Source organism: Myripristis murdjan, chromosome 14 (assembly GCF_902150065.1).
Source record: "Myripristis murdjan chromosome 14, fMyrMur1.1, whole genome shotgun sequence".
Lineage (NCBI taxonomy): Eukaryota > Metazoa > Chordata > Actinopteri > Holocentriformes > Holocentridae > Myripristis > Myripristis murdjan.
Genome location: NC_043993.1, coordinates 4,672,472 through 4,698,873, shown reverse-complemented (window position 1 = coordinate 4,698,873; position 26,402 = coordinate 4,672,472). Strand labels below are relative to the sequence as shown.

Sequence of the window (26,402 nt, the reverse complement as noted above, 5' to 3'; positions counted from 1 at the left end):
GTGTCAGAGCCTCGATTGAGGAATGAGAAACAATAGTAGAAACTTAAGAGATGACTTTACTGTCAGCAATTTTCTAAAAAAAAGTAGCCTACATCATCCACAGGGAAGTGTTCCTCTGTTTTGCAGAAGTTCAAGTTGATTTAGACTCTGTAATCGCTGTCACAGACTCAAAGGGATTTATAGGCCCACATGTTACAGAAAACCAAAGCTACACCCCCTGACCTGAACCCTCATAGTGAAAAGAGGAAAAAAAAAAACTCCCAGTGATGAAACAAAATGATCCAAACTCTCTTGCCGAATGAGTCAGGGAATGATTTTCAGGCCGCAGCAGCGTTGAGCTGTGGGTCAGAGGAAGTGGGAAAACCCAGGCAGGAAGGGTCAAGCCCAACTTCTCAGACGGTCGTCATGATGATGTTTTTCAAGCAGCCGTAATGTGAGGTAACACACCTGAAGTCAAGGTCAAGGTCAAGGTCATCTTTATCATCTCACAAGGAGAAATTAGTTGCGCAGTTAGGCCTTTAAACAACGAGAGCAAAAGCACATTAATACACTTCTTATGGGAACTCACAATGACATACTAAATGTTTGGTCATGGTAAAAAAAAAAACAAAAAAAAAAAAACACATATTTGCTTACTATGAAGACAATTTCCCTCACATTAGAAAATTTAAACCTGCTTTGTCACTGTTTGTCAAAATTGTCAGTATTTATATAAGATCCAATGCTTCTTAATGCGACTGAATACAGGTACTTGTTTTTTTCCCTCCCTGAAATCCAGGAATTTTGGGTTGAAAAATTTGTTTCCTCTTACTTGCACATATTTGCAGTTTGAGATTTTGTGCTCATCTCATGACATTTGGGTGACCTGACTCAAAACAGAAGGACATGTGACCTGATGCAGACTTACACCATCAAACTTCCTCTCTTGTGTCTCCTTCTGTCTCATTCAAGCAAAACCCAGACACAGACAGTTGGACCAAATCTGCTTGAACACAAGTACCAGTGTCTTTATGGTTGGTGTCAGGCTGAAATAGCAGAGGTAAAATTAGCAACCAGGTGCAAATCCTGCAAGTTTAAGGAGATGCTTCACTCAGTTCATATAACTCTAGATAGTTCAGCAAGACAAGAATGAATCTGTCAATCAATCTTAGACGACAATAGCCAATTAAAACACATAAATGGGCAAAAAAATATACATAATATATATAATATATATAAAGTAAACCCATCTGCTTTGTATAATAACATAATGTGTGACACATCCCTTTAAAAATCCCTAAAATTACAGTAAACGTCCATGCAGCAAAATGCATGATGCATTATTTTAATAATCCTCATTATGGAAGAATGTAAAATGCATGACATATCCCATATTAACCCACTCTGTGTAGCAACATAAAATGCATGATTCACTCTCATAATCCACTTTGCCAAATAAGGTGAAATAGACAGCATAAGCCTTTAATAATCCATGTCACAGTAATGTAAACTGCACAGCGTGTCCCTTTAGTGATGCAAACCGTCACAGTCATGATTGAGGAATGAGGCTGGCCCCGCCCACCAATTGGAAACAGGAACCAGCGTGTAGGGGCAAGACAGGCAAACCTACCAACCAGAGCGAGCGGCAGACAGGAGGCCTGAGCAGACATGCCTCTGGAAAATTACTGCAACTCATGAAACGGACGAGGAGAGAGGCAAGAATGTTTATTTGCACACTAAATGAAAAAATGCCATGAGCTGCAGCGTTGTTTCACCACAAGAAAAAAAAAAAAAAAAAAAAAAAAAGGCAGGAATGCACCAGCACTGATGCTGGTACTTGGTGACTTGAGCGTGATGCCAAGTCAATACAAAGGCTGCTGGGAATATTTCCTGCTGCTCAGATACAACACCTCATCATTCAGTAATATATCAAATCATCCCTGTTTTTTTTTTTTTTTTTAATATTAGATTCTTGTCACACACAACCCTACATATCACACAACATGGGTTATGTTCTACTGTAACTGAGGTCCATTTTCTACAAAGTCATTGTTTGCATTTAGACCATGGTCTGGGTCAAATTTTACTTTAAATTTAAAAAATTGCATCACTGTATAGTACACATCTGTGCAATGTCCATGTCATGTGGTGTTTACTGTAATTCCATCTTCTGACTTGTAAAGAGCCGCATTCATGCCCAACATCCAAAATCGAACGCAAGGAATCTAGTAATTTCCCAAAAGTAGTCTGACTTGGAGGTAAATAACATGGAAGTATCTGGAAAAAGACGACTGCTAAACAATAAATTCAAATTTAATGATACTTTTATGATACATTCTTTTATAACCAACCAAACACTGGTTGACAAAAAAACTGAGCAATTTTTGTTAATTAATGATTTAATCGTGTTGCCCTTTGTGGTCGTGATGGAAGTGATGGTCCTCTTTTACTTATTCAAGAACTAAAATGACATGAAATTTCTCAAAATGAACTCTGGCTGGCAAGTGGCCTTGAATAGCATAAAGCACAATAATCCACTTTGTTAAAGGATTTTAATGAAAATCTTATTACTGTTGATGCTGCTGTTATTATTACTTTGGCAGACATCATGAAGTAATGATTTAGTGATCACTAACAACAGCGTATGGTGCACCGCTTTACTTGAGGAGACACAGAAACTACTTAGTGTGTAATAATAATAATAAATCATAAAATAATGATTTATTATTGGTTAAGTGCCGTTCAGTGCATTATTCAGACGTAATGGAGCGCTATGCATTATGTTAAAGACCATTATAAAGATACCCATGAACAATTAATTAATCATTAGCTACTCCATAAAATTTGATTAGGTGTTACCGTGCCTGTTAAATACTGCTTCACTGTACCTTATTGTAACTGTGTGTGTGCCACACACACAATTTAACAGGGTTTAGTGAAGAGTTTAACTCTGCACTGAAGGAAGCACCCAAAGTGCATCAAGAACTTTGCAAGTAGGCCTGATATCTAAAAGCACAGAAACTTACAGAAACTACAGAAAAGGTTCACAACAAATTGCTGTGACCCGAGTCCAGCCTGAGTTTTCTGCTGGGGGAGGAGACGGTGCAGAGCGTGCAGCCACTCTGGGTGCAGTTTTCTTCTCTCCAGCTGTTTCCTCTCTGTGGAGGCCGGGCTGAACGTGACCACAAACATCAACGCACACACAGGCTTACACTCCAAATCTCCTCGGCTGCCTCAGAACGTATCATCTCCGGCTGGTGTTGTTCACCATGAAATAAAATGCCATGATGAAAAGAAAATGGAACCGTGACATCAAATTCCATGAGGAAATGAGCTTTGTTTTCTTGAGATAAATGAACCCCTTGAACTCCAATTTTCCTGTAAACATCACCTTAAGCTGCTTCGAAGTTAGAGAAAATTTTTCGCCAGATTGCACCAAAATGTCCCATCCATGTTGTGTCGCTGTTGGCTGCAGCTTCACTGAAGCTCCATCACACTTTTATTGAGTGAAACACTGAAAGCCAAGACAAGTCATTGTTTTATGGCTGCAGCATTTCATCAGGAAATGAAAAGAAAAGATCCACATGTCTTGGGCATCATTTTTAGACACATTCCTTTGTAATTCAGCGGCACATGTTTGGGATCTTTGGAAACATCCGGATCTCCACTATAATTTAAAACAAAGTTCGGTGGCATTTAACAAAACTCGTGGTTGCAGTGGAGTTGATGATGTAATTCCCTAGATATTTACAACCTCAGCTTTTGAGGAAAGGACAGCAATCGGTATGAAGTTGTGGAGTGACATCCAAATACCTGTGCGTCACACAGCAGGTAGATGTGACTCTGCTGCCAGTAGACAAAACAGATGAGGTTGACTCTTTCTGAGGAGCAGTTGAGCTCTGTTCTCTCAAAATGATGAAATAATTAACTCGTCTGATCTCATGGTAACAGCACTTAAAAAATAGTTGCAAGCCCAGCCGTTCTTTGCCTCTGCAGACACTGGAGGAAAGGTGATTGTTCTCCCTAAATAACTCACAGGGGGATGTTACACTGCTGCAGCCGAGAAACATGGATCACAGCTCGGTGATTATTTTATCCAGTGCAAAGTAATAGAGCTGATGTGCCCATTATTGGCTGCGTTACTGCTGCAAATGTGTGTTAGTGCTGTGCTTTCACATTGAGGTCAAAGTGCTTCACAGTAAAGTGAAAAAACGAGAGGATTAAACAGGCAATTTAAAAGAAGTGCAAATACTGTGTGATTAAAACCCAGCAATCAACTGAAAAGCAAACAGCAGAGGCAGTAAAAAACACATGTCAACAGAAAAGATAGAGATAAAACAAATTAAGATATAGAAATATATGTTGAAACAAAGGAAGACAAAAAAGTAAAACAGGGAGGACATAAAAGCAGTAAAATATATAAAACAGTGGAATAATAGAATAAGACAAATGAGGCGTGATATGTAATCAATAAATTTTCAAATGTGGTTTCAAAAAGTTCACAGAGCCTGCATCTCCTGTAGTCTTGGGAAGGGAATGCCATCATTTTGGTGTATAGTTAAATAAGGCTGAGCTGCAGATTTTCCTATTTATGTGATAATTTGTATATACAAAAAAAAAAAAAAAAAAACCAGCAGCAGAGGATCTGAGACGCCATGAAGGATTATAAAATTACTTAGAATTAGTAATGTAGGTTTGTCCTAACATTACTAATTCTATGTTACACAGAGTGCGTATTCTACATTGCATTGCCAGTCCTCACTGAGAGATTCACCGCAAAAACATATCTTCACTGCGAAAAGAAAACTCCATCCTAACAAGTCATTTAGTCTCATAATCCATGTTAAATTTGTATTATTTTTTTTAATACCAAGTTAAAAAAAAAAAAAAAAAAAAATCTGTCAGTGGGATGAGATAATCCCACTTGTTTCCAGTGCAGTTTATTTTAGGAACTGTTTCCTGGGAACCAGTATAAATGTGTTGAAACAAAAAGGCAGAATAAGGCAGATCGGCCCACTGGGATCAAGAAAATGACTCTTGATTCATTCATTCATTCATTCAACAAGTTGATTAGTGTTGGAGACAAGTGGGAGGGTTTGCAGTGTTGCTGTTGCTGTTGTCCTCCAATGGGTGCAGTTTCCCAGTAAGAACTCCTACACACAGCAGCAGAATAACAACACAGCTTGCCAGGAAAGTAAACTTTCTTATAAACAAATTTTTGGTGGGACTATCTGACAGGGATTAAGAATAAAGATGTGGAGAGCTGTCCAAACTTGTCTGAGGTATTTCACCTCGGCTCAGACGCTCAGCGGGCGTGGACGTCGCTGAGAAACCCGAGCGGCCCGCCACAGATGATATTTGCTAATACACAGGGTCTGTTGTGCGTCTGTATGGGAACCAGGATGTGCAGGGACTCGACCTGCAGGAGCTCGATGTGTGGCGCACACACACACACACACATGCTGCCTGCCCAAACACATTTCACAGGCAGTGCCAACACAAGTTATCTGCACGGCGCACAGGGCTGTGTCCACATAACACACCCCATGCACTTTTTATTACTTTAGTTCAGTTTGATCACATGAGAGCGATGCCAGAATGACACAGACAGCAGTTTTAATGTCCAGTCAGGGATTCTGGATCCGTCCTGTTTCTCCAGTCCAGTGTGAAAATGAATGGCATTTAAAACGTTTCCCTTCAAGCTGCGTGCAGAGCTAATAGTGACTCTTGTTGCTTTTGACGACTGCTGTCTTATTCATGTCTAGACTCCCTGAGGTGTACTGTGGTCAGTTTTTAAGTTGTTTAAAAAAAATACAAATGCGAGCCATTGTTAGCTTAGTATAAGCACTGTTCACCACCTAGAGGCACGTTCACAAATCAAATCAAACAGCCAAATAGCCTTTATTGTCATTGCACACGGATGCACAGCAAGCCCAGTGTGAAGTGCTAAGAGGTGGAAGTAACTAATTACATTTACTCACATTAATGTAATGGAGTAGCTTTTTTGTGTACTTGTACTTTTTGAGTGTTTTTTCAAGTCATTTTACTTTTTACTTCAGTCCATTTTTTGCTTGAGTTTTATACTTCACTGCATTTTAAATCACATCCTTCACAGCCAACAATTGATCAATGACAGATTGTGGAACCTTTCACAATAAAAGCTCAGTCAGCAAAGATGAGAAAAGGAACCTGCTTCTACTTTGTTGGTTCTACTTTTTTGTCAGTTCCAAATTTCACAATAAAAGCTGCACCATAAAAAACTGCAGATGGTCAGTGGAAGTGAGGACCGTTTAGCCTCAACTTGCAAAAATGTGGAAAAAGTGTGACAATGAGAACCACGTAGACTCTACCATCATATTACGTGCGTATTCCACATGTGTCAGTTGAGTCTACAGGGTCCTCACTTCAGTTTAGTGTAATGCCCCTTTAAAAGAATGCAGTTAGAAGTGTGTTCTCTCCTCCTTTTCTAACTGCATGGAAAAGATGTTAAGCTTAGCATAAAAACTTGAAGTCTATGGGAGTCATTAGCCTGGCTCTGTCAGAGTGAAAAAATAAACCTTACAGCAACTCTGAAGCTGTCTTCTTCACACCTGTGGCGGTTCTGCCCATGTTGCTGCCCTGGGCGAAATTACTGCTTTGCGCCCTTCTGTGTTACTAATCCTACCCGGAACCCAAGGTATTTTTTTGTTTGGACTAAAAAAGCCATCGACCGCCATCAGGCGAGCCGGCCGTGGCACCAGCCGGCATCACATACTGCACACATACTGCCATATATACCTTTCATTATAAATCAACTTTTGTTCATAGGTGGCTGCAGCAGCACAACGGACAATTACACAGACAACATGGCTGATTAGTGACTGCGGAATGCAGCCATTCACCGGTAATCGCGGCATCAGGCAAGCCTACCTACTGGTTTACATATGCAAGTACAATACATGTGTATTTGCTTAGACCCCCAATATTAGACAAGGGCGTTTTTTCTGGGCATTTTCAATGGAAAAAATAAATAAATAAATAAATAAAATATTATATTCAGATGTATACGGTAATAGAAAACTGCTTTGCAATGTTTTTTTTTTGTTTGTTTGTTTTTTTTTGTGCTCGTGCCGCCGCCCACGTGACATGAAAAAATGCCGCCCTGGGCGGCAGACAGTGCCGTGACTCATCACGGCACTGTCTGGAATTATCTAGCCATGACGAATATGGGCATGATGGGGAACGAGGTGAATTTATTATGTCACCAACTATTTTCTCAAAAAAGCTTGTTGTTGTTCAGAGCGACAAGGCAGCTTTTCCATAGACCTCCATGGCACTGCGTGTTTTCAGAAAGTGACTGTAGACTGTGATGATAGCAATTCCTTAGAAAGCCTTGAAGAGGAAAAAGTAAAGTCTGTGCTGATGCTCACACTGGCACCATGACAGGTTGCAAAACAAACTCTTGGTGAGTCATTGTGGCTTTTGTTTACAGGCCCTTGCTCATAATTTGGCAACATGAACCTAAATGAGCCAAATGCAAAAAAAAAAATGCAGCAAAAGACATCTATTGTGGTTCAGTCCAAACTGTAGAGGCGTGATAAGGCCAGGTATGTCACGGTAGCAGCTTTACAGTATAGTTTAAAAAAAAAAAAATAGTGCCATGTTTTTCCAACCTTAAAGGAACAGGAAAAGATCAGCCATCAGTGTTCATTGTGGCTGCATCTCCAGAGAACTGTAATGTGTTGAGGTGGCCAACAAACAACGGCACGCCTCTTCCTGCAAAAAAAAAAAAAAAAAAAAAGTATGAGAGAAGAAGCAATAAAACACTTTGCTCTGACACATGCACAGATGATGTGTAATCTATAATGTATAAGAGTGTGCTATGCAGCCATGATTCCACTAATGGAATCAGTTATGGAATCATTATATTGTTATTATTATTGTTGTATCAACCTCTTGTTTTTGGTGATTGTCTTCATGTTTGCTCTGCAGTTGGAGGTTTACATGTTCCTCTATTCATGTAAACTGTCTGCGCTCTTGGAGCTTATAAAACCCTGCTGGATAAAACAGATTGCAATAACGCTAGCAGCATGAACGTTTTCTCTCAGTTACAGAAAACTTGACATAAACATTCACTTTATAGCCACTATGACATTGTGTATTGATGTTGTATTATGTCAGTCTGGAGCTTTGGGAGCTCACAAGCAGCACCAGGCCTTTTCCTGTGCAAAGTTTCCTCTGATAATTGGCATAGGCTGAGCATTTGTTAAAAGAGGGGAAAGGGCACACACACACACACACACACACACACACACACACGCACTTTTTTTCCATTTAATAATCAAAGAGTACAGTTATGTCTGCCTGTATGTTAGCAGGAAGAGCATTCGAGCCTTCCTTTCTTTACAATGAGTAAAAAAAAAAAAAAAAAAAATTCTGCATCCTCCATTTTGCTCCAGACTTTAATTACCAGCATTTCAACAGTGAAATGTCTTTATCAGGGTACCTGCCAACAAGCCACTGCACTGGCTTAAAAGAGCAGTAGACATACTTGTTACCGTTTTTTTCTTACTATTATTACAAATTTATTGTCCATTGTTAGGGACATTTTTTTTTTTTACAGCAAGGTAGCATCATTATGAACAGTTGACAAACACATATGCACAACCAAGAGAACAGGAGAAAACCAAAACCATACAATATTTACAAGCATATGCATAAATCTAAGTGTGTGATACATCAGGTTCGTAGCTATCAGGATGTAGTGAGATGAAGGTGAGGGGATCGGGCCTAAGATGATAGATTTAGAAGGCTGTTCTTTCTGAAGTAAGAAAATTCTCACCTCTTCTTTTTCTGTTATGAATTCAGATACTAAAAGTGGCTGCATCTCAGAGGTGGAGAGTGCATGAGTAAAAGTACAAGTGAAAATCTCTTGCGGCAAAAGTGCGGGATTTTGAATGTATAGTTAGCAAAAGTGGCTGAGTTAGTTTTTAGAAAAGAGAGCAGCGCTACACACATGATTCTAGAGGGTCACGAGCGCAGAGCTCAGACCGGATCATCTGAAGTGGGAAAATTAGAAAAGACAAAATAAACTTGACAAACTGCTGCCGGCTGGTTCCTCTTCTCCTCTCTGCTGGCTGCCTGTTTGCTGGGAACTGAAACAGCTTGTCAGTTTTTCTGATCTTTAATCTGATGCTACATGGACAGCATTTCATAAACTACTGGCGTAAACATGTGCATTTGCAAAATTAAAACTACTGACTGTAAATGTATTAAAACCACAACACATGAACAACCACAGCTGCTCCTCACACTCAGTATCAAAGGAAATATTTATTATCAAAGTACAGACACCTGTTATACTGATTGTAAATACAATAATCATCAGACAAATAATGCTCGTTGTACTAATAGGAAATACAGTACTCATGCTAATAGTCATTATACCAATCATACTCATTATACTAGTAATATAAGTATCCATTATACTAATAGTAAATACACAATACTAATAGTAAATAGATCACTGATTATACTAATAGAAAATACTTGTTATCCTAATCATAAATACTCATTAAGTACAGTGCTGATGGTACTGATGGTAAATGCCTGTTATGGTCTGACCATTTGAGATACAGTGTTTTCATGCGGTCCATTCAGGTTTTGAGTGTGTCAGGCTCATGGCCCATGGTGAGGATGATTTAGGAAACGATTACAACACCGCCATCTTGTGGATCAATGATGACTTGTCGCCTCACAGTGGGAGGATGGACAGAAACGCCTGTGGATTTTTTCATATGTGACCCAAGAGTGCAGTTTGTTTGCTCATTCCCCCTCTTCAGCTCTGAAACTCATGGCCCTTTGACTTTCATCTTCCTTATGCAAATCTCCATCTCCATCTTGACAGGTCATTTAATCTCATATTCAGTGTTACAGTTGTGTTTTGTCTCTTCAAACAAGGTAAGAAAAATAATCTGCCAGTGGGATGAGATAATCCCACTTTTTTCCGATGCTAAATAACTTATTTCCAGAATTTTATTCAAGCAAGCATCATTTTCTTGATCCCAGTGGGATGATCTGCCTTGCTCTGCCTTGTCTCCACATATTTATGCTTGTTCCCAGAAAAAACGCAAGTGAAACAAATTAAGCAGCATTGGTAATAAGTGGGATGATCTCATTCCACAAGCAGTTGTTTTTCCTTGTTTGAAGAAAAAAAAAAGATTTTAGCACTGACTATGGCACTGAGATGGAGATTTTCTGCAGTGTGTACAGCTCTATTGATGTTTGTAACTATGTGTTCAAGGAATGCTATTCCAAATAAAGCAGCTACTCCTACATTATAGAGAGATTCACACAGAAACATTAGTTTCCTCCAGTCACCTCAGGAGGTGGAAAGAAGTTAATAAACTTTTTCCATGTGAAACATCAGATGTGCTGCATTGTGAGAGTGCAAACCAGCCAGCAGGACATGGAGCAGTCACAACATTAAAATACTGCTTACAGGCTAATGCAGCAAGAATTTAACACTGAGAGGAACCGTCCTTCACAGTCACTACTATCACTTTTCACACGTTTCATACTTTTCATAGATTTTTGTGGTAATACTGCCATACCTTTACTGTAATGACATTTTGAATGCAGGGATTTCTTTTAATGGAGTATTTTTCCATTATGGTTGGATACTTTTCCAAAACATCCTATACTAACTCTCTCTCTCGCTCTCTCGCTCTCTCTCTCTCTCTCTCTCTCTCTCTTTCTCTCTGTCTCTCTCTCAGGTAGACGAGTGTCTGCAGCCTTTCCGTCTGTCAGTCAGCACTCTGCAGAGTGTTTCCACTCGGCTGAAAAAGGACATGATCAGAGGTTTGGGCAAACACACTCACCATCGCGCGCCCGTCAAGATGCTGCCCACCTTCGTCAGAGCGACGCCGGATGGCACAGGTAAGCACACCTGCTCATGTTTCATCAGGTGACATCACATGACATCACATGACATCAGCAGCCTCCCAGCGGTTTGCTTTGTGTGTTTGGCATCTCAAGTTTCAAGCAGTTCTCAAGTATTAGTCTTATATGTTTGTATGTGCTGATTTGATTTTTTGTAGGTCTGTAAGAATCATTTTTTAAAAGTTACTGTCTCTTTAGTGCAAAATGCCAAAGAAAAAAGGGAGGAAGAATAAATAAATAAATAAATAAATAAATAAAACAAAAGCATAATATTAATGATAATGATGATGATGATGATGATGATGACAACAACAAAAACAACAACAATAATAATGTAAATGGTGCACAATAATATGAGATTAAATTTAATTAAAAATAAAACATATTTATATATAGTAAATTGAATTAAGAAGTGTCAGGGGTTTTCATTAAAAGTACATTTCAAAATAAAGCAGAGGGGTCAGAGGTCATGGCCATTGTTCACTGGAAGCCATGACAGACACTCACACACACACGCACACACACACACACACACCAGCAGACTGATAGACAGGTCATTGTGTTTTACTGGGCTGATGCGCTCACCCTCGCAGAGAAAGGTGACTTCCTGGCGTTGGATCTGGGCGGCACGAACTTCCGGGTGCTGCACGTTCGCATCCTGGAGGATGAGCAGAGAGTCGTGAAGATGGACAGCCAGATCTGTGCCATCCCGCAGGAGATCATGCTAGGACACGGAGAAAAGGTGTGTGTGTGTGTGTGTGTAGAGTAATTCATGTACTTTCTGCACACCAAAAAAAACAGCCTGTTTCCTTATAGATGACTGAAATGAAAGTGTCACTTGTTTACACTAAAAAACAATGACATGAACTGAATGTGTTGCAGAGGATGAGGATGTCTCATCGTCCGGCCAGACTTACAAACCGATAATGTGTTTATTCCATGTGTCTGTTAGCTGAATCCCAAAGAGTCCCCACCTAGAATTAAAACCCTCAGCAACTTCACGTCGTGCACCTTTAACTAAACAGCTGTGACCAGTGAAGCAGGACAACAGGATACAGGAAAACAGAAAATAAAAATAAAAAGAGAGAAAGAATAGGAGACAGATATGAGTTACTTAACCCTATAAAGCCATTTGTATCCTATATGATACACATTTTCAATTCCGTTTTTCGTTTTCAGTTTAATCAATACTTGACCAAAATACTGTTGTATACCTTTGAACACTTCCCCTGTTCACCCTGGACCATAACATTGGCACTTCAAGTACATATCATATATCATACACCAGAAAGGTCGTGTAATAACATATTTTTTTATTTTTATTTTTTCATATATATATATATATATATATTTTTTTTTTTTTGTTATAGGACTAAATAAAGGGTTCAATTTCAAAAAAATTGGAATTTTCTGCCAATTCTTTCATAGTTCAGGCTTTATAAGGTTAAATGTATAAAACTGAATATTTTGTGTGTTTGGATGAAAAAATACATAATGGAAACATCAGGCTGTTTGAAGCAGACTTACTGAGACACAAGAATGAAAGAGGAATATGTACAATATGAAGATAAAGAAGAAATATGAAATATAGACAGTATGTCTGTCTCTCTATCTGTCTGTCTCTCTGTCTGTCTGTCCAGCTGTTTGATCACATCGCTGCCTGTCTGGCCGAGTTCCTGGACTCTCACGAATTGAAGGGCCAAACTCTTCCTCTGGGCTTCACCTTCTCCTTCCCCTGCGAGCAGTTAGACATCGACAAGGTCACTTGCACACATGCACACTCTCACACACACATGCACGCATGCGCACACACACACTGAACAATGGAGTCATTTAGAAAAGGCCGTGCTTGTGTCTTTGTGCCTCGGCCGGCTGGGAGAGAGAGGACGGGCGAGCCTGCAGTCTCCAGCTCAGCCTCAGTTCACTTTAGCTTTGTCTCTTGTGTTTTGGTTGGAGTCGCTTTGATGGTTTGTTAGTTTGGTAGATAAAGTGTTTCCTTCCAAAACGAAGGAAACACTAAAAAGTCTGGCATCAGGCAGTCAGAAAGTCACTCCAACATGTCAGCAGTTAAATGAATTGTCGCGTCACATTCCCTAAGATAAAAGTTATGTGAAAAAAAAGGCAACTTCATATTTCATTAACCACCACTTTGTGTTAGTATTTCATTATATTCAGAGGGTGTATATTTGTATTTCTTGAAGGGGGATTGTTAAAAAAAAAAAAAAGTTTGAGCAATTTTCATTTTCAAGATGTATCACTGCAAAAAAAAAAAAAAAAAAAAAAAAACCCAAAAAAACTCTAAAATTAGCCTGCTGAAAAAAAAAAAAAAAAAAAAAACGTGCTAATGGCTGCAATGTCCAGACAGCATAAGTAAACTGCAATTAAAATAACCACCAATGAAGAAGACCATTGCACTGTGGGAATAACCAACGAAGAAGCCTGACAGTGGAGGTCTGGAGCCAGATGCTCTTAATCCACCTAGTCTCATTGCAAAAAAAAAAAAAAAAAAAAAAAAAAAAAAAATCTCCATCCTAACAAGCCATAGTCCCACATTCAGTCTTAACACCTTAAATCTTAAATCTGTTGAAACAAGGCAGAATAAGGCAGATCAGCTACCAGGATCAAGAATATGACACTTGATTCAAGAAAATTCTGGAAACAAGTTGATCAGCATCAGGAACAAGTGGGATTATCTCATCCCACTGGCAGATTATTTACTGCCTGAATGATGAATGCACTATGAACAGTATTTTTTCTCAAGGTAAAGCGTTTCAGAATTGATGTTTCCAGTGTTTTCCCTTCATAGCGCATCATCCAGTGTTTCTCTCTGGTGCCAGTCAGAGCTCAGTTGAGAGCCGTCACCACATAATATGAGTATTGTTTATGGTGTCACTCTCTGTGCGTGGCCTTTGCACAGCTCTCTACCGCCACATTTTGCATATACATAATGCATGTTTCATGTTCAAGCTTTGTTCAAACCCACAGAGCTTTATTTTAAATTCCACTGCAGATCTAAGCGTTTCCAAAGATACCAAATATATCCTGCTGGATTGTAAACTCAGAGATCAAAGAGCTCTCTGACACATTTTCATTTTCCTGTTTTTTTTTTTTTTCCATCCTGTTCATATCGAAATATCCTCATCTTTTCTGCTCCAGAGCGTCCTGATTCGCTGGACAAAAGGCTTCAACTGCTCCGGGGTGGAGGGAGAAGATGTGGTGAGGCTACTGAGAGAGGCCATCCACAGGAGAGGGGTGAGTTTGACGTGACAATGATGCTGAGCCCATGCTTACTGCTTGTTAATGTTGGTATATTTTATTTGTTTGTGTGAAGCATTTTGAATCAGCTTCTGTATGAAATGCGCAATACACATGGCTATACAAATACACTGATTTGATTTGACCTAACTAAAGGTTTGTGGTGCAGTATGTATGTGCTGTTAGACTGTGGAGCGCCCTACCTGACAACATGAGGCTCAGGAGCTGTTTTTACATGGGCCCTAATATTCCAATAATAATCATTAGAACAATAATCCAATCACAATAAAAATGCCACACATAACCACTTCAGTTGGAAGAGACTGGAACGATCTGGCCCAGTCGGAAGGAATTTTCAGCTGGGTTGAATGGGGTGATATGAACCTGTGATAATCCATTCAATAGGACAATATTAGAGCCTAAACTCTTCATCTGATGGTTTCTCTCTGGTTGGAATAAATTTGTTATTTCTGCTCATGTTTGACCGACATGGGGGGAACATCAGGTGACAGGACAAGTCTCCAGGAGGGACAGAAACACAGCGGCAAACCACAACTGGTCTGTGGCTGATAACACCTTTTTTATTGGAAAGATTAAATCTTTAAAGGATTGTTGAACGCCTCCGTGGTGGAAAGGCTGGAAACCACGAGTCGTTCAAACCAGCGAGCGAATCAAAAAGCTGCTGGGAAAGTTTGACGGCTGCCTGTTACAAGGCTAAAACCAGCCAGCCAGGCTTCATTTTTACAGTCTGATGAACAACCTGATGAGGGCGCCACCACTGGCCAACATGACCTAGCCTGCATTATATTCATATTTGCAGCAGATTAGCAGCCTCCCAGCAGGCGGAACAAGTTTGCGCATGTTAAAAAAATTCTATTAAATTTCTGGTTAAATGCTTTGGGACATGTAAACACACATCTTATCAGATCACCTTATTTAGCCTCCATGTAAACAGTGAAGCTGGAATCTCTAATCAGAATGATTTCCAAGAAATATTGACTATGTAACCGCGACTATGGTCATCTTTTAAATCTTGTCTTAAAACACTGAAGGCCTTTGCACATCAAGTACTTTTCATATGTATTTTTTTAAGTCCAGCATCCCATAAAAAATTATTACGCACATAAACTTTGCACACTGAGCCCAACGCTTTTTTATTATTGTATTCATTGCAAAATTCGCAGTATGAGACAAAAAGAAAACATGGGTTCCATCCAATCCTGAGAAAGCCTCAGGAGCAGTGAGGAGGTTGGTAGATGATCCAAAGTGTGCCACGTGCACACCAGGTGATCACCACAGACACTGAATGGCTTCACCTCTGTTTCCACGGAGCTCAGCCTTTCAGCTGGATGAGCAGATCCTCACAGCCTCAAGACACTGAGACATCCAGAGCACCGACGGTTCCGACGTAAACGGTAGTAATGAGACCGAATAAGAACGAAAATTTCGGTGCCTCATTCCGGTGCCGCCCCCTGATTATTCCGGCGTCAACTTGCGGTTGTTGAACGTGACGTCAGTGCCACTACACCACACACTTGTTGATCAGAACTGATAGTGAGAGGATCAATGAAGATGCCGAAGGCAAAACGCTCCAAGGTTTGGCTACATTTCACTTCTAAGGAGGCTGCAGACTCCAAAGCCGAACAATGCACCCTGTTTGATAATCTACATCAGTCTGCTCGTCACACAGAGCTGACAGGCTCAGTGTTTCCCAGCAGCTCCAGTTGTGAGTGATGGCTGAGCTGCCTCAGTGCCCAGTTCAGGCACACAGTGTCTGTTAAATTGTTCCATCAATTTATGAAGTGTGTTGTGAAAAAGCTCAAAGAATCCAACTTGTTCCAAAAACTTTGATGTCAGTGTAAAGTGTGGGAGTCGGTGTGAAAATGTGATTGACACAACATGAGGTCGTATTTATTTTTAAACGTGCGACAATGTTGGATGAAAAATACAGACCCTGTGTGCAAAGGCCATAAGTCTTCCAACCCAATATGACCACATAGGTTGTTTGTTCAGCTCCTATTGGTAGCATTTCCTGTTTGCTTAGCATAAAGACTTGAAGTCTATGGGAGTCGTTAGCCTGGCTCCGTCAAAGTGTAAAAATAAGCCTTACAGCAACAGTGAAGCTGTGTTATTTGCACAATGTGTCATGTGGATTGAGTAAGTTGGAAAAAAGGGGATTTCGGCCAAAACATTGGAGTATTCCTTTAAGGTTGGGAAAAGGTCAGGGTTAAGGTTATCAAATGTGCACTAACCTTAGCTGGTTTATTTGATAGAATGTTGGCTAATATTAAGGACCATCACAGTGATTGTGAATGTTTGGCCCATTTACTATAATTTCCCCACAGTTTACATGTCAGCAAACCATTCAGCAAATCACTCAGTTACTGAAGATTTCATAACCTGTCATCAAAATCCCTTGGTTTTCAAATGTATAATGTTCTGCTTCTGTCACCATTCATAAACTGGCTGTGTAAAGCAAACATTTCCCAGGGACTATTTTCCCTGGTGGAGGGAATGTTTCACTCTGGATAAATGGTAGGATAAAATGGAATAAAAATGATATTGGAATTATAAAATACTTGCTTTGAGAGAACACTGGCAGAAACATGAAGTTTATACATTTTACAGATATTACACTAAACATGCAGAATCACTGGTATGGTCCTTTAAGCTTTTCATTTTCACTTTAATTTTGTATTTTGAACTGAACTGAGCTGAATTGTGTCCAAATACAGGATTTTTTTTTTCTTGCAGCCAATGGTCCAACAAATACACACATAAACATTTCAAAAGATAAACAATTAAATATTTAAAAATCATTGAAATTTAAAAGGAGGGGAAATGGGTACTTTATAAGACGGATGTAATTCTGATTTCCTGATATGTACATATGCACTTTAAGGATGATTAGTAGATAGAGCATGTCATTAATTCTCTCTGTCTCTCAGGACTATGACATTGGCTCGGTTGCCATGGTGAATGACACGGTGGGGACGATGATGAGTTGTGGCTACAGGGACCAGAGCTGTGAGATCGGCATGATCATTGGTAACCAGCAGCACCCAGCTGTGCACATACACACACACACACACACACACACACACACACACACACAAACACAGCACAGTGCAATTCAAAATGAGGTTATGCAATTCGATAGAATAACATGTGATACAATACAATACAAAATAATATAATGCAGTGTTATATGGCAACAATAAAAGATATGTCATCTAATATGATACTGTATGGAGTAATACAATTTGCTTACATGAATGAACTCTGGAACCATTTAGGGGATTTTTTTCTCCCCTAGTTTTGCAGCCAGCAACACACACCCTCAATTCAAGTGGAAACCCTCTGAAACTGACATGATTTTACAACCACCCTTCATTATAGTCTTCATTATAAATATTTGTAACAGTGGATATGATGATGATAGATATTTGGAAACAAATGTTGTTATCATTTTATAGCATTTAGCCCCATACATTCCTATATATTCTACTCTGTTTAGTAACTGCTGAGCACTGCCCCCGATGGCCAAAAGACTGTACTGCACTGTTTTTGTTTTTGCTTTTTTTTTTTTTTTTTTTTTTTTTTTTTTACCTCTTGGCAGCCAATGGTGGCGGTTCTCTCTTGATAGGTAAAGTAAGGCTTTGATGAAACAACACAGTGTGGCACAATGCAATACAATGCAATTCATGTTATGTGATACAACACAATAGTATGTCCCAGTTCCACAGGATGTGATTCCATATGTTCCAATACGATGTGATACAATGCAATACGATGCGATACAATACAATTCAGTAGGATATGATGCACTATGGTACGATACGATCCAATACGATACAATGCAAAGCGATATGATATGATGCACTATGATACGACATGATACAATACAATGCAATGCAATACAAACAAATAAAATACAAAATACATAAAAATACAAATCAGGGCTGTAGAGGAAGGTGAAACCACCTAACTTTTTCACACTGGTAGCTGTTTGCCATGATCACTGATCAGATCTCCTTGTTTTCTCTCCTCTATATTTACTACCACAACACTGAGTATAATATTACATGATACAATATGATAGGAAACCAAATAAATTCCGAAACAACTAACTTCAGTCAAACACAGCCTCCAAGATTTGCATGATGCAACCAAAGTGTTTTCTTTTGTCTGTGAGTGAAAATGGCAAAGGCAAAGAGCTTGCACTTATTGACAGTGTTGGAAAAAGTCCTCAAATCCTTTTGCTGAAATAAATAGATAAATAAAAATATCATTGCCTTGATGGAAATATATTCCATTAAAAATAAAAGTCAATTCAAAATGTTGGTTCAGTAAAAGTATAGTAGTATTTCATGTTAAACAAACAAACAAAAAAAACAACTCCAAATCCTGTTGGCTAGTTTACACTCTAATAATGCAGTACATTTGATTATCAGTTTTGCATGGAAAAGCTTCTTCTGCAAAGTAGCCAGTAACTCCAGATTTCAGATAGATGTAGTTATCTTTTTTCCCCAAAAGATGCTGCACCTGTGTTTCACAGTCCAGTCACACAAAGAGCGGAGAGGGACAGAGCCATATACATTTCATCTGTTTTTGTCTGTCTGCCTTTTACAGCCCTGAGGGTGTCATTTACTGTGCTGTGGTGTCACCTTCTTCCTCATAATCACAGGAATGGAGCCCTCTGAGCTATTATTGGTCCTTACTGTTACAGTGGCTGCTTATATAAGAGAAATAATGTGTTTTGCCCAATATACGGGAGCAGGCTGTTGATACTGTTCATACAGCTGGGCCATATTAAATATAATTAGTATTTTGCTGTGGCAGTCTATAGTGTCCTAGCTTGGCTGTAATTAGCTTGGTTTGAAAATTCACTGGAATATGAAACAAATGATCTCCCTCTGGAAATGATTACGCCTTTCCTCTGTATGTGTGTGTGTGTGTGTGTGTGTAAGAGATAGAGAGAGAGAGATGGAGAGAGAGAGAAGGTGGTGGAGTACAGACAATAATGAGATTGGCTACACTGCAAAAATCTCCACTTTTGAGTTTTAAAATGTTGCTATTTTCAAACAAGGTAAAAAAAAAAACAAAACAAAAAAAAAAAAAAACAAGGCAGAATAGGGCAGATCAGCCACCAGGATCAGGAGAGTGACACTTAATTCAAGAATATTCTGGAAACAAGTTGATTAGCATCAGAAACAAGTGGGATTATCTCATCCCACTGGCAGATTATTTACCCTCTTTAAAGAAAAACAAGATTTCAACACTGAATGAGAGACTAAATGACTTGTTAAAATGGAGATTTTTTTGCAGTGTGTCTTCTTGTTTTTGTGTGTGAATGCATGTTTATCCTTTCATGTGTTTGTGAGTCTCCATACATGTTAACTACATAATTGTGTGTTGCCATAGCTCCAAGTTGATGCCATGTGCATCTGTGTGCTTTCTAATGTTCAGCATTCATTATGAGCTACAGACAGAGGATCCAGACTGTACAAGACTTCACTGTTGTCTCAGTCAGTGATGATAGTAATAAAATCATCCAATACAAGCCACAAGACAAGTTTGTGAAAAGTTAATAATTTAGTCTTTTCACCCTGCATAGAGTTCTGATTAATCCATGAAATGATCCCATCTTTATTAAATAATCAATCAAACTTCAGTTATATAGTATATATTTTGCACAATAAATTGAAAATCATAGTGCTTTACATGGGAGAAGGAAAAAACATAAAGAAGCTAAAGCATACATAAAAAGAACTGATCTACACTAAATTAAATTAAATCATATCATATCAAATTAAATTCTGAACACATAAATAAAATAATTTAAAATGAGGTTAAAAACTTATCCAAAGCAGTTCAAATTAAATAAATGAAAATAAATGCCTTTGTAATAGCTGTAATCTCACTATTGCGTTTTGAATGTACCTTTTTTGTAATGTGATGACTGTAAACTCACCTTAATGTCACCTTAATGACGTCATACCCCCGCTGCTCTGTAAACTCCCCTCTGCCCGTGCCGTTGTGGTTCATTTGGGAGGAATAAATGACCTCAAACAGCAACAGTCAATGAAGCTCAGAGATGACTGCATTCAGCTCATTGACAATATTCTACACTCAAATAAGCAATGCATCATCTCTGGGCCCCTCCCTCCTCCCTCTTTTGGCGATATGAAGTTTAGCCGACTCAGGCAGCTTCATGTGTGGCTTAAAGGTTACTGCAATAGCACTGGCATCCCCTACGCAGATAACTTCACCACCTTTCTTGACAGACCAGAACTCTTCAAGCATGACCGTCTCCACCTGAACCATGCAGGGTCCCGCCTTCTATCCCAGAACATCGACCTCACACTAAGATCCTGCAAAGCTCTCTCCATCTGACTGTCTCCACTCGCTAAATGTAATAGAGACTCCACCCCACTCATCCCCGCTGTCACTTATTGTTTCACAAACGCACCCCCAGCTTTCATTCCAAGTGCTAACAACTATGGGTCTGGGATAAATAATTATAACAATAATCAAATATACAATATTCCGGTTATAAGCAGAAAAAGACCTAAGCACTCAAACAAAAGCCACACTTGTTACTCCACTGCTACTATCACCACTTCAAATTTAATCTCGATTCCTTTGAAACCTTGCATTGCTGCTCCTACCCATGTTTCAAATCCATCACTTAACCCAGACACATTCAAAAGCAGAAATGGTCTAGGAATAATTCATCTGAATATTAGAAGCCTGTCAAAGAACTTGGATTATGTTAAAGTCCTAGTTTTACAGACTGATCCTGACATTTTAGTTTTAAGTGAATCATGGCTACAGGAAAGTATTAAAGATTGTGATGTAAATTTGGCTGGATACAGTTTGTTTAGAGCAGATCGAGCTAGAAGAGGAGGTGGAGTGGCAGTTTTTGCCAAAACTGGTTTAATTGTGTCTGTATTGGACTCTGTTTCTAGGTCTAAATGCTTTGAATTTATTGCTTTAAAAGTTCAACTTGGACCTCTGCCATTGGTGGTTATTGGTGTTTATAGACCTCCATCCGCAGATGTAAATTCTGTGGATGTATTAACAAATCTTATCTCAAAATATATTGATTTTGAAATGCTTGTTTTGGGTGATTTCAATTTTAATTGGATCGACAGCACCTCAAATTATCTAAGGGATCTATGCTCCAATCTCAATTTAACTCAGCTTATAACTGAGCCCACGAGGCCAAATATGAAGGACCTTTCAAAATCAACTTTAATTGACCTTGTTTTCACTAATAGAGCTGATAAAATTATAGCCACTGGAGTTTTTGAATTAGGTAATAGTGATCATTGCCCCATAGCATGTGTAAGGAGAGCAAAAATAGAAAAAACAGGATCTCACACAGTCTCAAAAAGAAATCTCAAGATCTTTAATGAACAACTCTTCTTGGAGGATGTCTCACATAGCCTTGCTGACTTCACAGAAAAAATCACTGATGTGGAGATGGCTCTTGACTGCTTCACAGTTACATTTACTTCAATCATTAATAAACATGCACCCCTCAAGAAATTCAGGATCAAAGACAGAATTGCACCTTGGTTCTCAAAGGAACTATCAACTTTGTTCCGTGAGAAGAACAAAGCCTGGTCTCGTGCGAGGCGTTCAGGTGACCCTGCACATTGGTTGTACTTCAGACAACTTAGGAATAAATGTACTATAGCAGTGAGAAAATCAAAATCTGATTACTATTTAGCTCTAATCACTAGCTCCTCCTCAAACCCAGCCATGTTCTGGAAAGCAGTAAATCTGAACAAAAATAAGACATCTAAATTTCAGCCAAAAATCATTAACACTGGAAATTCTGTGGATTCAGATGACTTAGAGATCTGCCTTATCCTCAACAAGCACTTCACAGATGCTGCACTTTTATTTGAGAGAGAGTATCCAGAGCTTCTTTCAGTCAGTACTGATAGCATTGATGCTGATAGTGAGAGTGCTAGGGGTCAAACCAGTTTCTCCTTCCGTTCCTTCACACACAGTGAAGTGCTGAATGCACTACAATCCATAAACCCTAAATGCTCTACTGGTGAGGATAATTTGGATTCCTTCTTTTTAAAGCTCGCAGCCCCTGTTATCACACAGCACCTTGCCAACATTTTTAATCTGTCCATCTCAACTGGAAAATTCCCCATACTATGGAAAACTGCTCATGTAGTCCCCTTACATAAAGGTGGCACAAGGGATGACTTAAACAACTATCGCCCCATCTCCAAATTACCTTGCCTAGCAAAAGTAATGGAATCCTTGGTCAACTCTCAACTCAAGCCTTTTATTTCAGACCACTCACTCTTAAGTCCTTTTCAGTCTGGCTTCAGAGCCAATCATAGTACAATCTCCACCATCACATTGGTGTCAAATGACATAATAACTGCATTAGATAAGAGGTATCACTGCGCTGCTCTTTTTATAGATCTGTCTAAAGCATTTGATACAGTTGATCACCACTTGCTTCTCAGAAAATTAGATGGTATTGGTTTGGATAAAAATGCATGTACCTGGTTTCAGAGCTATTTATTTGATAGACGTCAGTGTGTTAAACTTGGTCATACAAAATCTAAATTTTTGGTAACTAATAGAGGTGTGCCACAAGGTTCTGTCCTGGGCCCCTTACTTTTCACTGTCTATATAAATGATATTGTTTCCTCTGTAAGTGATTGCCATGCTCATCTTTATGCTGATGACACAATTTTATATTGTATCGCGGATTCTGTACAGCTAGCCATCACAAATCTGCAACTTGCTTTTAACTCTTTTCAAGAATCCCTTATCCGACATAAACTACTTCTTAATGCAACTAAGACAAAATTCATGTTGTTTTCCAGATCCCAAAACATTGACTACAATAGTGTGCATTTATACACCAAAACTGGTTCAGAAATCGAGAGAGTCACAGAATACAAATACCTAGGCATCTGGCTTGATGAGGAGTTCTCATTCAAGTTCCACGTGAATGAGCTAGCCTCCAAGTTGCGACAAAAGATTGGCTTTCTGTACAGAAATAAATCAAGTTTTCCAGTACACTCGAGAAAAACAATTGTTGAAGCTGTATTTTTGTCTGTCATGGATTATGGGGATGTAATTTACAAACATGCTGCTGCTTCAACTCTGAAGCCCCTGGACACTGTTTATCACTCTGCCCTTAGATTTATAACTGGCGATAGATATGACACTCATCATTGCTTGCTCTACAAGAAAGTTGGTTGGCCCTCCCTTGAAGAGAGGCGCAAAGGACATTGGCTTTTATTCATCTTTAAAGCCCTTCTTGGTAGACTACCATCATACATCACAAACCTTTTAGCATGGAATTCTGGCACTTACATGACCCGTTCAGCTGACTTATTACTCCTAAAAGTTCCCCGAGCTAGTACCGAACTTGGTAAAACTGCATTCTCCCATAATGCCCCAAACTCGTGGAACACCCTCCAGCACACTCTGAAGATGCAAGCACTCCCCTCTCTTGCACAGTTTAAGACTTTAGTCTCAGAACACTGTGTTTCTGATTGTACTTGTTTTAAATGATTTTCTTATTATATGTATGTGTTATTTTGTTTTTAATGCGCTTGTAAACTCGACGGCATCGAAAATGAGGGTAAACTCAATGTCCATTCGAGGTTAAATAAAGGTTGAATGAATGAATGAATGAAACTCACCACATCATAATTCATAAATGTTCCCATCAGCTTTTTACTCGCTATAATCCTGCAGCATGTAATCTGTGTGTAATCTCTGCGTTCCAGGTACGGGAACCAACGCCTGCTACATGGAGGAGATGAGGAACGTGAAGCGGGTGGAGGGCGAGGACGGCCGAATGTGCATCAACACGGAGTGGGGCGGCTTCGGAGACGACGGCTCGCTGAGAGACATCCAGACAGACTTTGACTTGGTGGTGGACAAAACCTCGCTCAACCCCGGCATCCACACGTACGTCTTTCACCCAGCACGCACGCCTTCAAACCAGTCGCCTGCTGGTTCAGCTTCCCTGTTAACCGATGACAACATAAACACCAAAATTCAACAAATCTTTGTGAAACCTCACACTACAGGGCCCCTAAAGGGACACAGGGGAGGACAAAACACAGATGGGAGGCCAAAAAGATACTGTAAATACTCCGGCATTCTCTCATAAAACTTTTGCATTCTGCTCAGAACTTTGGAGGTTTGTCAAAGTTGAATTGAATTGAATTGAAACCTTTATTTATTCCCGGGAGACAGTACTTCCAGTCACAATCAGAATCAGAAATACTTTATTGATGGGCACAGTTTCAGCTGCTCAGATTCTCAAGAAAGGCATGTATGAAAAAATAGAAAAAGGAATCAGTGGCCATAATTTGCCGTGGCTCTTTCGGGCCTCCATATCAAACAATCAGGTCAAGCCTTCAGTGAGAAGATTCAGCCCAGTGAGAGTTGCTGTACCTGAGCGGGATGTTCTGCTGTGCTGTGTGTCCGCTGGCAGGTATGAGAAGATGATCAGCGGGATGTACTTGGGGGAGATCGCCCGGCTGGTTTTGGTCAAGCTGACGGAGGACAAGCTGCTGTTTGACGGGCAGGTGTCGGACGCCCTGCAGACGCCGGGCAGATTCGAGACGAGGTTCATCTCGGAGATTGAGGCGTGAGTGTCAAGTCTTAGGGGGCTTCTGAGGGTTTGTCAAAAATGCCATCTGTCTAGTCTTATTTTTCTCAACTGTTAGAGAGCACCGGTATCACTGTTTGACTGTGGATGGTCATTTCTAGTGGCACATTTTAGCATCCAACTCTGAGAACCCATTATGACGGCATATTAGGGCCAATGTAGGGGGAAAATCATTACAGAATCATCAATTTAAAAAATATATATACATATTTTTTTGGTCACTTGACTCTCCTGCTGCTCACCATTTATCACGCCTACAGCAGATGACCTCATCAAATTCAACTTTGCAATGGGATTTAGTAAGAAGGACGTCCTGGAGATTTCAGCCCAGAATCACAATATTATCATCAGCATCTGGACTTTGAAGACACATTGCCGTGACTTGGACTGAAAGCTAAATCAAAAGATGGCGCGTTGTTTTCTAAGAGGAAGCTTTTGAATTTTTTTTCTTGTAAATTTGTGTTTTTTTTTCCTCATAAAGGTACAACTTTAATCTCAGAGAATTTCTGCATTTTTTTTTTGTAAATTTGTGTCTTCATATTCTCCGAATTTTTGAGTTTTTTTCTTGTAAATTTACCACTTTAATCTCAGAGAATATCCAAGTTTTTTCCTGCATATTTAGGAGCATATTTGCTGCATATTTATCAGTTTCCTTGAGATGCCTATGACCTGATGAATGAGAATATGCACAGACATATTTCCCTACAATGGCCCTAATATGCCAGCATACCAATTCAAATAAGTCGTTTTTTTTTTTTTTTTTTTTTTTTTTTTAATGTTAAGGTAAACAAATTGGAGGTCAGAGTGCTTCTCGGCCTCTAATATTAAAGCTTCTCCATTTCATAACTTCAGTCCTGTTCAAAACTCTTCCTGTAAGAGTTCAGGAATGCATGTGACCACTGGTGGCGCTATAGTGCACACTTGGAAAACCAGATCCCTGTTTTGCTACGTCAGCTTAAGACCATACTTTAATATTTTAGGGGGAAATCCACACAGTTATTATACTGGCATATTAGTTTCAAATTATGTTCTGTCAGCTTTGATAGACATTCTGAATGAATAAAGAAGAAATACTTTATTTATTATTAAAACAAAAACAAACAAACAAAAAAAAGCAAACAAAAAATGCACTGGGAACTTAATTCTTTGTTACATTCACATTCACTTTGTTCACACACTAAAGCCCAGCCAAGGATTCACTTTCAATATGTCAATCTACATTACTGTTAAACCAGTTAAACCAGCCCGTCAGCACTGTGGAGAAAAAAACATGAATGTACTTTCTATTGATTATGATCACAGTGTCCACATTTGCCATACACTGTTCCTAATGCAAATAAAATAAACTCATTTACAATAACAGCTCAGCTATAATAAAACTTGTAGTGCTGGCTCCTTCGAGGTCCATGCAGAAGAACAGAGATGAGGTTTTGAGTCAGTTAACTAAAACTAAACTAAAATTAGGTGTGAAAAAAAACATTTTAGTTATCTGATAAAAAATAAAAATTAGACTTTTGAGAAAAAAAGAACGAATAATAACTGAGACAATATTGTGTGCTTACAAACCAACTAA

General features: G+C 39.2%; 1 protein-coding gene across 1 annotated transcript in view; it reads left to right on the top strand.

Annotated features, from left to right (window-relative positions):
- The window catches only part of LOC115371373 (glucokinase-like), a 49,447-nt gene that overhangs the window by 5,376 nt on the left and 17,669 nt on the right, over window positions 1–26,402 (top strand). Inside the window, exons 3-9 of the mRNA XM_030068714.1 lie at window positions 10,734–10,896; window positions 11,493–11,641; window positions 12,540–12,659; window positions 14,056–14,151; window positions 17,103–17,202; window positions 23,937–24,120; window positions 24,653–24,808. Of these exons, the coding sequence (XP_029924574.1) occupies window positions 10,734–10,896; window positions 11,493–11,641; window positions 12,540–12,659; window positions 14,056–14,151; window positions 17,103–17,202; window positions 23,937–24,120; window positions 24,653–24,808 (968 nt within the window). The remainder of the gene's footprint in view (window positions 1–10,733; window positions 10,897–11,492; window positions 11,642–12,539; window positions 12,660–14,055; window positions 14,152–17,102; window positions 17,203–23,936; window positions 24,121–24,652; window positions 24,809–26,402) is intronic.